The sequence below is a fragment of the Corvus kubaryi genome, unplaced genomic scaffold (genome assembly GCF_017639235.1).
Source record: "Corvus kubaryi isolate FWS band 111438036 unplaced genomic scaffold, C.kubaryi_AGA036_p1.0 37397, whole genome shotgun sequence".
Lineage (NCBI taxonomy): Eukaryota > Metazoa > Chordata > Aves > Passeriformes > Corvidae > Corvus > Corvus kubaryi.
In genome coordinates this window covers 10,500,991-10,513,725 of record NW_024581136.1, presented here as the reverse complement: position 1 = coordinate 10,513,725, position 12,735 = coordinate 10,500,991, and the positions used below count along the sequence as shown (strand labels likewise).

At 49.2% G+C, this 12,735-nt stretch overlaps 1 protein-coding gene across 1 annotated transcript; it reads right to left on the bottom strand.

Annotated features, from left to right (window-relative positions):
• Positions 1-1,208: 1,208 nt before the first annotated feature.
• Positions 1,209-12,694, bottom strand: CLDN1 (claudin 1). Its single transcript, XM_042042315.1, has 4 exons — positions 12,388-12,694; positions 4,201-4,365; positions 3,654-3,738; positions 1,209-3,171 (listed from the first exon to the last, which is right to left on the bottom strand). Exons 1-4 carry the CDS (start codon positions 12,608-12,610, stop codon positions 3,009-3,011), a joined length of 636 nt encoding a protein of 211 aa, XP_041898249.1. The 5' UTR covers positions 12,611-12,694; the 3' UTR covers positions 1,209-3,008.
• Between the last annotated feature and the right edge of the window lie 41 nt (positions 12,695-12,735).

Here is a 12,735-nt window from a genome sequence, read left to right as displayed (position 1 = left end):
GTTAAAGTTTGGCTTTGCATTTCATCCGGTTAAAAGTACAGTAAACACATAAACAAGGTAGCCTCTGGCTCCTGCCCCTGTGCCAGTCCCACACACAGACCTGCATCTCCTGCAGTGGTCTATTTTTGCCAGCTGCTGAGAAGCCCTGACCATTTTATAGATGGGATTGCTTTCCTCTCTTCTTCTGCCCAGGAAACTTCAGAGTAGAACTTGCAAAAGTCCTTGGAGAGGGAGTGAGCACGAAAACATGGGAAAAAGTTAATCTCAATGGAAATCCTTGACTAATTGACAGGTTGGAATAAGAATGACCATAGACCCCAAACTATGCCAGGCAACCAGCCTGCTCCAGGCACTGCAAGCTCACTCAGCCAGCCACATGCCTGGCTGTTTTGCTCTGCCAGCTTTACAAGGCCTAATTAGCTTTGCTCCTATTGTTTGTAATTACAAAAGCAAACAGTTCTTGGGGAGTGAGGGACTAGAGGCAGCTCCTTGACTGAGCTTAAGAAAACATTTTTAATACATTTTGCCTCTCATCACAAATACTTAAAAATATGAAAGGGATGAACTCAAAAGCCTGGTGAACAGAAAAAGGTTTCCAGGGCAAGTAGAAGCAGGGGGATAGAGCTTTGCTATACCCTGGGGAGGTATCAGTGCAGGTTAGAAGATGCCATGCCCAACAGGAACCATTCTCTACCTGGCCTGCAAAAAAGGTTGTGCTGTCACAATAGGAGAAGCACAGTACACTCCCTAAAGAGCTTTAGAGTGAGATGGAAGGAGTCACACATGGAGCAAGCAGCAGGACTCTCACTGATCTGAGGGCACAGCAGCTCCCCTGGGAACACCTTGGCTCCACACCCCATCCCTCCCCCATTCCTGCAGCTCCCACTCCCCTGCAAGGGAGCCATCTGCCTTCCCCCTGCCCCTTCCTGCTCCACCCAGGGTGCAGCCTGCCTTGCCAAGGAGCAGAGCAGACCTTCTGGTTCCTGGGCTGCAATCGGAGCAGATTACTGGGTGAGCTTCTGCCAGAGGCCACAACTGCCTGACTCACTGTAGAAGATCTGTCCCCACCTATGTCTGCTGTAGATACACACAGCTAAACAAACTCCATCCTGGCAGACAGGCTCCCAAAAGCCCAAGTTCCCACTCTTCACTTCCATGTGCACCATTCCAAGTTCTGCTCAAAAACAAGAAATGAAGTAGTAGTCTGATTTTCCTTAAAAAAGTCCATTTATTGAAATTTTTAAAACACTTTGTACAAGTTCCCAATACAAGCATCTGCTCCCTGGCTCAGGGTTAATGCAAATACAAAAGCACAGACTTCAGCAGCTCTTTAATGTGACCTGAGCTGCCATCTCCCAAGACAAGGGGTCTCTCGGGGCAGCTGCTGTGCACAGGCAATTCCCCATGGAGAAGGGGAAGCCACATGGCCCAGCTCCAAGTACAGGCCAACATCAACTCAAGCCTGAAGCAAATGCTCTGGTTGGTTTCTTTTAGTAACTTTATGCTGCAGGAGTCAGGTAAAACAGAGGTACAAGGCTTGTACAGACCACCAACATGGTACATAGCTCTCCCTGTCTACAGAAGGAAATCAAGAGATCTGATGCCTCTGAACATATACACAATTATAAAGCCTGGTCAGAAGCACCAGTTTCCCTCTATACAAAAAGGTTGAGCTTTGGAGAAGTGGCACCATCCCTTTAGGAATTACAAGACTTAACTCCCAGTGTCAGCCAACACCAAGTGACTGACTGGGTGTTTCAGGGAAAGGGGTGGGAACCTTTGATGAACAGCATTATTATTATTTTTTTTTTGGATATGACTCAATATGCAAGGATGGCTACATCTTTAAAATGTTTGTTTCTTCCTCTTTGGTGAGCTTGGATTACAAGCAAATGCCATAACCTTTGGGTCAGTTTTCTTGGAATTTGCCTTCCTATCATCACTGAAAGTGTTTACAAGAAACAGACAGGATGGAATGGCAGCGTGTGAGGTATCCTTGGGGAAACATCAGGGAGTGGCAGTGCATTCAGTTTGCTTTAACACAGCTAGCTGCATCAGGCAAACAGAGATTTGTTGATCTGCTGCCAAACTAAGCCCAAACAAGAAAGACTCGAGGAAAGAGGAGAGTGTTAAAAGGTAACCTGTAACACACACAAGGGGATAAAGCTTCAAGCTCAGCTGCCAGGGTGGGAACAGGGAGAAACAATCACTGGCAGCTCTTAGTGTCTAAGGAACAGCTACAGCCTCAGAGAAACACAGTGAAAACAGAAGGCAATCCTTTTCCTTGAGCTCTTCCCTGGCACCAGGGAAACCTGCAGATGCTTTGGGAGTCTGATAACTTCTGTGGTCTCTACCTCACACTGCATCTTCCATTGGCCAACAGCATGTGCACAGACAGCATGGATTTCCACTGAAGTCACAGCAATTTGTTTCTGACTCTTTGTCTGCATGGCAAGGAGGGTGCTGAAGATGATGCCAATAAGACAGTACAAGAGAATTTTATATCTCTTCAAACATTCCTACATGTAAAGTCTTTTCCCCAAAATTATGTTTCCCCTTAAGCTATTGGTTTCATCATTTTGTATATAATATATGTTCCTTTAATTTCTACACACACCACACTGGGCTCTAACTTAATGGGATATGGGACTGAATTGTTACCATCTATTTTTAAAAAAAAACCAAAACAACTAAAAAAAGCACCAACATCCGTCTATAAAAACAGTATCATTTTCCCTTTTACTCCCAAAAACTAAACTTAACCCAAGCTTGGAGGTTTCATCTTTCCAGTGGCAATACCTATGAATCTAGGCTAGCCTTCCTCCACGGGCTGGGAGAGAAAGGAGAAGTTATGTCCAGTAGCAAAGAGGATTACAAAAATATACACATTTTTGGGAGAAGAGGAAGGCAGAACCTAGAGCCTGGACTCTGCTCAGGACAGTGGCATTGTAGTGTCCTCTCCAAAATGCTTTCACTACCAGTGCTGGTGGTTCCTCTTCTTTGTTCCATTATACATAATCCTTCCCTGTGGAGGAGGCATTTTTTGGGTAGCCTCGGGTGGGTGGATATGAAGTTTCTCTCCGTGGACAGGAGCAGCAGAGGAAGGATCCCCCCAGTATGGCCAGAGATGCAGCTGCCCAGCCAATGAAGAGAGCTGACCCAAATTCAAATCTAAAGAAAGAAGGGAAAAAGTGAAAATCACTGTAATCCAGGGGTATTACTTGGAGTAATACATTCACACAAAGCAGAAGGAAGCCAAAACTGGGATGGATGTGGCTTCCTGCAAGGCAGCAGCTTGGAGCAGTCAGGCTTTGTTGACCCTCAAAGCTCAGAGCTGGCTTTGTCCAGTATTTTGGGTCACCCCACAGAGCTGCAGGCCAAGCTCTGTGCAAACCAGGCCTGTAGCATGCAGTGGGGTAAAAATCGCAGAAGTCCCACCAGAGAGGTCTCTGGCAGGGATGCTGCCTTAAAGCCAAGACCTAAGAAGCACATGGATAATGAGATCTGGTCCCAGCTCTTTCTGCACAGTTTGGATACAACCCAGCTAGTTCAGAAAATTCCCTTCTTTGTTTTGAGCAACTGCTACTCAAAACTAAGCTCCGTGAGTATTTGTCATGCTGAACTATAGGGTGTTACACCAAAAGGGTCAGTACCTGGTGTTGACAGGGGTGAAAGGGTCATAAAAGGCCCGAGCCACTCTGTTGCCGTACCACGACGTGGCCACCAGTGCTGCCAGACCTGCACGTAAAGAGAGCACAATGTCATGGCTTAAGAAAAAACAATCAGCAAAATCACTGCAGCAGAATCAGCATCTGGAGTAAAGCCGAGCTGCTGCTACCCTGGAGGTTCTGAGCTGTTTCAGTTAGTGCTGGTTGGGAGAGAAGGTAAGAACAGATTTGAGGTTTCCCCCAGTTACACTGCAGCAAAGGCAGGACTGCTCTGCTGACAGAGTTTTTTCACTGAAGCAAGGTCAAACTCAGCTCTGCCAACAAGTACAGAAAGCATGAAGTCCATACAGAGAGTGCAATGCCAGTGCCAAGATGCCTCAGGTAGCCTGAACTACTGTGTCAAAGTCCTCTAAGGAGTTCCCAGACCAAATGCTTTTGGAGCAACACATCAAGCCCTTGCACATTCATCACAGGATATATGCCACCTAGGAAACAGCACACTGAACACTCAGCACACCTGTAGGTTACCAACCTGAAATGATGAAGATCACCCCACCGAAGACAGCCATCCTCATCTTCTTCACCTGATCATCTTCCATGCACTTCATGCATTTCATGCCTGTCACAGCAACAAACACTCCGACAAGCCCCAGGAGTATTGAAGCCACCATCAAAGCCCTTGTGGCCTGCAGGCTGCCTGGAAGACATTAGGATTTGAGTTACCCTCAAAGAAAACTCAAGATACAAATCGAAATTCAAATTACTGGGCTCAGCAATCATGTATCTAAATATTCCCACTCCCTGGTACACAGGATACATCCAAGCAAGACATTCCTTTTCAGCTTTAGTCTCAAGACTGTCATGCATCAGGATCAGAGGACTCAGCCTCTTCTAAAATGCATGGCAAACAAGGGCAGGCAGCGGTTTTTGCAGGAAATGACCTGGGAATTGCCCTCAGACATCTTTTGTTCCTCGATCATTTGAATCCCAATTGGAAGGACATATCTGTTTATCAAAAGAAGTATTCAGATTTAGGCTCTACCTTGACAAAGTACTTAAGCACACGTTTTAATATGAATAGTGACATACATATGAATAGTCCCACAGCAGACAGCAAGGCCCCTTAACTGCTCAACACTTCCAAAACCTGTCTTTTATACAAATAACTCAGTGCTGATTTAGATTTTTTCTTGGTGCTAAATTCTCAGTTTGAGTCACAGAGGGTACAAAAATACAATTGCAAAAGAAATAGGATTTTCCCAGCCAATTCAAAAATACTTTGTTTTCTTTTCTTTAAAATATTTAACTGACTCAAAGACACTCAAATGCTTAAAGAGCCTCTTGTGCTTTGAAGAGTTGGAGCATGGGGTGATGCCTCCCGTAGGCAAGCATGGAATTTGCCTGATTTCTCAGCAGACAGACTTGATGTACTTTACCCAGGATTTTGGTTTTATATGGACTCATCTGAAGGCATTGACACACTAACTCTAGGAATGTGAGCTACTGAACTCAGATTTTCTTGATACCAAAGACAGAAAGACAAGTAGTGATATAAACAAAGTCATTACTAAAAAAAAACCCTCAGGTGACAAAACACCTGACTAGCAGTGCAATAAGAGCCTGAGCTTTATTGTCTGGCAAATCAAGTTTGTTTGAACAGCATGGATTTTAATATACAGCCCTGTAAAGCCCTGAGAACAAACAGGGCTGGTTAATAAAAGGAATAAATTCCAAGGAGCATGCTATAACCAAGGCACAAGTGTCCCCTGACACAGAATCTCAGGTCTGGATCTCACCCCTCAAAACGCCCTGACTGCATCCTGATAGAACTCTGCAAAGCATTTCAGGCTTGAACAACTGCAAGATTTAAGCCTTCAACAGAGCACCTGCACACTCAGTCAGGGCTGGCATGGTGAACCCACCCGAGTCCCTGCCACAACAATGGGCTCTGTGGCTCAATCTGAAACTCAGAGCTCAGACCTGACACCAGCTAGGAGGAGAGCAAGGCCACACAGCCAGCCCCTGCAGCTCCTTTACTACACTTTGTCCCACAGAACTGCTTGTGCAGGAAAACTCCTGTGACCCACACCAACACCAAGCTCTAATTCTGCATTAAAACAGATCTGGATCTGCCCCTTCACACACAGCCTTATTGTTCTGTAAATAGATTACGAAACCACTTACACACAACACAAAAAGACAATCAGAGCAACAGGAAGGAACACACGTTTATAAGATGAGTGTTTGCTTTCTTGGGAAAAAGTCCTCCATCAGCTTGGCTAATATCTCTCCCTTTCTTCAAAGGGGAAGGTGACACACCTCCGCACCACCCATGTGTTAATCAAAACCCATCTGCTGCACCAAGTACAGAAACCCATTAACAAAGCCATTTGTCACTTTAGCATAAATCACCACTGCAGATCCAAACTCGTTTTTAATTGATTTATCTCCAGTGTCAGAGATTACACTCCAAATATAATTTCTACCTTACAAAAGTAATGCCAATGTTCAGAAAGACTTCAACTGACAAGTTGCCACCCAGGAAACCCAACTCTGCCTCCATACATTAAAGGCCAAATTGTGCCCTACAGCAGCAGCTCCGGAGAGGCCCATGGCTGAATACCAGTTTGTACTACGCATGGGAAACTGTATTTTCGGCAGAGGTACCAAACTGGTTTTATCAAGACTACAGTAAATTGGGCTCAGTCTTGCTGCAGAAGAAATGACTTTATAGGAGAGGGTTTTGAAAGAGATCTTTCATGAAGCTCAAAATAGGCAATGCTATCTTCTAAAAACTAAAAAACCAATTATAAGGGTGGGAAGAAACATTTCACCATCACACACAGTGCCAAGGGACAAACACAGGGAAATGCTGGAAAAAGTTTATATGACCTCTAAAAACCCAACTATGAAACCCACTAATATCTCAAGATGTTTAAGTATTAACTGGATGCATGCCACGACAGCTTTGCAGGAGCAGCCGAACAAAATACAGCATTGTGAGCATTCCCCAGGGCTGCCCACTCTCAGCAGACGCTGGTGGGACAACTCCTGGTGCCCTCGCCCCCTCCTCATGCATGGCTCCATGGCATAAAGGGACAGAAATATGTAGGAAACTTGAAGTGGGACAGAAAAACAGGTTGGAGCCTTTGCAGAACATTCTGTTCCTTTGTCCCAAGAAGCTGTAATGTGCCATGACTGTGTTAGCCAGCCATCCTCCACCCGCCCCGAGCTCCCAGCACAGCCTGGGAGGCAGCGCTTTTGTCCTCCTACCACTTTTGCAATGTGTGCAGTGCACTGGCCACAGTTAATCATCATACAAGCTCCCAGTTATTAACTGCACATTAACAGATGCGCTGTCAGTGGAAGCTTCACATCCACGGGCTGGGAAAGCTACTTTAATAATAGTTCTGTTGTTCACACGGGCCTTTCCAGATGCTTTAAAAATCAAAAATTATACAAGTACAATATTGTCTCAACCTGCTAAACAGGACAGGCTACCGACAGCAAGTAGAAGTAATCCACAGCAATTTAACTTTACAACTTCTACCATATTAGAGGGAAAACAGGATTTCCCCAACACTCCTTGCTGCTGCAACTGTCTCGCCAACAGGAACAGGAAAGCCCAGGCAGTCTTGGGAGCCCTTGGGGAAAAAACAGTCCTACACAAGGTGAGACAAACTGGTCTGGCACCAAACAACAGCTTTCAGACGGCAACAGTATTTTGTCAACATAAACCAGTATTGACTCTGAAGCCAAGCCTTTTGATTGCTGGTTAGCAATGAGAGACATGGCCTGAAAAGCCCACAGCAAGAAAGCAGCAAGAACTGAAGAACAGAGGCGTAAAACTACTGAAGACAGTTAATAACATATTTGCATTCTGCAAGGCCTAAAATAACAAACATGCTGCTGCAGATAACACCTGTTTCACAGAATAAGCCCCACTTGTTTTAAAAACATACTGACAAACCATTCAGAATTCTTGTTAGTGGTTTCTGAAGCTTAAGTAATACTTTTTCCTTCCCGTAACTATCAGCTGAGACAGAAGTAATTGCTGGTAACTGCTTAGTTATATAAAAAAGTACTTCAGTATTTCACCTGCAGATGTTTGAGGGTTTTTTCTATCATCCCATTTCCTTATTCAATGTGTTTATGTCATTTATATTACAGAAAAGCTGTTGGGAAAGTGCCATGGGATTTTTGTAATGCCTGTTTGTAAGGCAAAATTGCTGTAATGGCTCTGTGTGCAGATTATTCTCTGATAGGGATGCTCATCAACTGCCTTAATTTAAAATAAGGACTTTTCCTTCCCTTCCCATGGGCCTCCATCCAGCTAACTGATGACAGAATACAGGTGAGACAGATGCTGTGCAGCTCCCTCTAATCCTTAGGAGGGAAGTTCCCCAGGAGCTACAAGCACCCCTGCAGTATAGGAAGCATGTTCCACTGCCCGCCTCCAAGAGAAGTCAGCAGCCTTCAAAGCCTTCCCACCAGGGTTTCACGAAAGCTGGATCCCCTGGAAGGAGAGGGATCTGAGATCCTGCTGGTCTGCCCCGCCTGCATTCGAAAGTTACTTTTGTGCAGTAGAGAGCAAGCAGTTAACAGCTTCAGAGGTGGCCAGCAAATATCTCTCACACTTCGCAGTCGTTCTCACTGCACCCAAAAGCTGCTAATGGCTTGGAGGCTTTCAACCCCCTTACCAGACCCTGCAAAGGCCCACCCTGCATACCCATCAGCATCAGATTCCAATCTGGACACTTTTAAAGTGCCTCCCTACCAGTCTAGAAGACGGTACAGAGGTATCGAGGCAGAACAGGGACTCTGGGTCCTGTTTCTTGAAAAAATGGGAAGGTTGGGAACTCCCCACTGCATGCCCAGTGCAAAGAGGCAAGTTCAGTAGGTAACAGTGGGCTTGAACGCTGCGTATCTGAAAGCAAGTAAGGTTCAATGTCCTCCCTCCTACGCTCACTGACAAAGACTGGTGGCAAGACAAGCATGGTACCACCATTTCCAGGTTCCTGGTCAGAGGAGACCTGGGCAGCCTGTTTTCCCACAAAGCCTGGAAATTCCCTTACCAAGAGATTTAGTAACACATAGTAACAGCTAAAGCCGCTTAGAAGCTGCTTGTAGAGCAATAAAGCCAGTGTGTTGCAACAGACTCCCATCCCCTCTTGCAGACACACCAGGGCACTGCACAGGAACAGCCTCGGTGGCATTCCAAGTAACCCTCTACCTTCTCAAAGCCAGCACAAGTGAGACCTTTATCGCTCAATCATGATTTTTCATCAGGAAGGAACAGGGATTGAGAAACACGGTAGCAAATTAACCCTTAACCCACATGAAAGCACAGATACCACCAGCAGGTTCTACCTGCTTAATCAAGATCTAAAGATGGGAGAATTGGACACATGTCCCTCATGCTTTGTCCCTCCCTGGGCCACCCTCCCAACTCCCCTACCACCAGAACTGAGCAGCAGTAACCTGAGCATGAACCGTTCCTTCCCCCACCCATTCTCTTCCCCAGCTCCTGGAACAGGCTCAGCCAGGGTGGTAAAGGTGCAGGAGGGAAGATTTCACATTTCAGCGATGTTGCTTGACCCAGAGGGCATTCAAAACCTTGTTTATTTTCTGGGCTAGGGCACAAAGGCTCATTGTGCATGTACTAGGTTTGGTGATGAATTGATAGGTGAGTCTCAGCTTGTCTCAAGCACAGAACCTCTCCCAGCAAAACCAAACAGGTCGATGAGTATCTTCAGCTATAACAGCCTAGACAGGATCCAGAACATCTGCTCTGAACATGAGAACGCGATTAGGTGGGGCTGAAAACTTTCAGAGAAAGGTACCAGGAGCCCTACTCCCTCCTGTCTGAGACCATCCCCCTGAGACCCCGAGGAGCACAAAGCTGAGCTAAGCTCCATGGACCATGCTGGAGGGCCACAAGAACAATGCTGAGGCTGTGCAATAAAGCCTTGTTGCAAGGGTGGCATTTGTTGCCTGAATGTCTGCGTGTGGCCACACACTGCTTTTCACGTAAGCCAGCAAAACGCAGCCTTTCTGTTGCCTGAATAGGAGCAGTGACATAAGCCCTCAGCTGAACACAGCTGCGGGAGAAGTGCCAGCATGGGTGCACTCCAGCAGTGTGCCCACACGGGCAGCTGGAGGCCCCTCGGTTGGCTAATGGTGCTCATCAGCTTGTGCCAACCCCATCTCTGCCTTGCAGCCAAACACTGACACATCCAGAGCAATGGCAACAGCTATCAGATACTCCAAAGCTTGCTGGCAAAGCCTTCCAGCATTCCCACAAACACGAGTTACTGCAGGTGCAAGAAGGTTCAGTCCTTTCCACAGGGACAACGTAATTACAGATCTGAGCCTCTCCCATCAGCACATGAGGCTCTGACATGTGGCTCAGAGCACCTGGGGCATGTGAAGCTCTGGCAGGAAAGCGTGGCCAGGCAGAAGTTCTGCCCACACAGCTGTGCCACCTTCACCAGGACTCAGATGAATGCAGTAAGGGAACTCTCCACTGCACCTGTCCCGGGGTGTGGCTGTTGAATTGGCTATAAACGGTTTGGGGGTTTTGTTTGGTCTTTTTTTTCGCACCTCCATCCAAACCAGCATTGCAAGTCCCTGCCCAAGCCCATGTGGCTGTAAGACCTTGAAGGGATATGAGGAGGGAAAACGACAGATAAGGTGTATTTCCCCAGGCATGATCCGCTTTCAAGCGGGAAAGGCACAGCCTAAGCAAGCTGAGGGACTGCAAGAACGAGGAGTCTTTTTGCCAGCCCTCACTGATTTTCCCTGTGAGGATAACATCCCCTGTGATATTTGAGAATTCTCAGGCATTCTGTCCTGCAGAGCTCGGCGAGAACAGAAAAGGCCACTACAAGCTCAGCCTCGGTCCCCATCACCTCCCTCCCTCGCAGCCCTGGAAGAGAAGAGCCCGTATTGTTCGCGGGACAAAGGTGAGGGGAGCAGCTGGTTTCGGCGCTCAGCCCTGAATGGGCCAGGGCCGGAGGGCCTGGGGCAGGTTTTGGGGAGTCTGTTCAAGGCGGGCTCCGCAGGTGGGTCTCATTTACAGCACAAAGGGCTGTATACAGCCCCCGAGGCAAGGTTACCTTTCGCAAGCTATCCAGGGGGTGGATGGAGATTCCTCAGCAGCTGCTGGCATCTTCGCCCCCCACCTCCAGTGAGAGATAAGAGACTTGAAGCTGAGCTTACACATAATTACCACTCCGGACTGTACGCTCAGCCCTGCCCCGATTAGCACAGCCCCGCACTCTGCGAGTGCCAAGTGGGTGCGCAGCACTCCCGATGGGAGCAATCCGCACCTCCGCCAGCTGCAGGGCCCACGGGGGCTTGGGGCAAGGGAGCAGGAGAGACTGATGTGGGCTGGCCACGAAGGTGGGTCCGGCTTCACCGCGGGACATACAGGAAGGGCCGAAGCAATCGGACTCGGGGACACTCCCCGCGGACCTCGGCTTACGTGAAACTGCCTGCTCGTTCCTTTGGGAAGGAGAAGGTGACCAAGGTGGCAATTATTATTTTATTAATTAGGGAAGGATGAGGGTGTTCCAGGACTCGGGATGAGACGAGGGGTATTGAGAAAGGAGTAAATTTTTTTTAACCCCTTTGGGTGTCAGCATAAGTTATCTGCCCCAGCGCTCTAGAAACAGCCCTCTGTGTGGCTCCAGCTCGGCTTGAGCATCCGAATGACACCCCAGCAGCCAGGCTGATACCCCAGCCAGCCGGGTTGCAGCTCCTGCCTGCATGAGATGGGCTTTGCCGTCCCAGGATAAGATAAGAGACCCAAACATTATCTCGGCACACCGACCTGCCTAAAAACTACAGGCAGTACTACCTGGGCAGGAAGCCAGCTCACCTGCCAGCCCTCTGCTTAAAAGCCCCACGGGAGCAGCAGCGACTTTCCCAGGAAACAAAAGACCAAAACAGTCAAAGGCAAATAGGACCCGTGCTCCAAAAGCCCACTACGGCCACGCTGCTGAGCTCTGCTCCTGCTCAGCCGTGCCCAACCAGGGCTACCCAGTCCTTCGCGGGACCTCCACAGCCAAAAGCTCTTGTTCGCAAACAAGGCGCTTTCCGGAACACACGTAGAGAATCTGACCTTTCCTCCCCCCGGGACATTTTCTGGAGGGGGACGGGCAGGGGGATGCGGGGCAGCTCCTGCCCGGGCACTGCCCCCCGGGCGCCCCCGCTCCCCGCCCGGGGAGGAGGCACTGCCGAGGGTACCCCAAAAGACCGTCACCGGGGAGTGACCCCCAGCTCCGGCGGGAAGAGCCAGCGGGGAACCCCAAGAAACACGCATCCGACCCCCGACAGGATTAGGAATCATGAAAGAGATAGGGGACCCCGAGCCCCGCACCTTCAACCCCGAAGGGACAGGCTGAGTAAATCCAACGGGACAGAGACCGTGACACCCGAAAGGAGTGGCACCCCCATCGCGACAGGCACTCGGAGGGGCGAGGGGACGACACGGATGACGACGACGGAGACAGGACACTGGACGTGCAACAGGACTGGCAAACTCAGTCTAAGTACTTCAGCCTGAGCTTCCACAGGACCGACACCGACACGGGGTAATGGCCCTGCGGGACTGGTACCCTCCGCCCCGACCGGAGCAAGAGGCGCTGGGGTGGAGGGGACAGCCCCGACGGGACGGACACTCCAACACCCTCACAACTTCCCAGCCCCAACTTACTCTCCAGCTTGAGCAGCGAGTCGTACACCTTGCACTGGATCTGCCCCGTGCTCTGCATGGCGCACGACATCCACAGCCCCTCGTAGAGCGCCTGGGCCGTGACAATGTTGTCCCCCGCGTAGGATGCCATCTTCCACTGGGGCATGGCGGTGCTGATGATGATGCCGATCCAGCCGAGGAAGGCCATGACGAAGCCCAGGAGCTGCAGCCCTCCGCTGGCCATGTCTGCGGGCCCGGGGGACGGTGGCAGCGAGGGGACGGAGAGCGCGCTCCGCACGGCCCCGCGCGCCGCTCTGCCGCCCGCGCGCCGCCCCGCGCGCCTCTTAAACCCGCGCGCAGCGCGCCCCC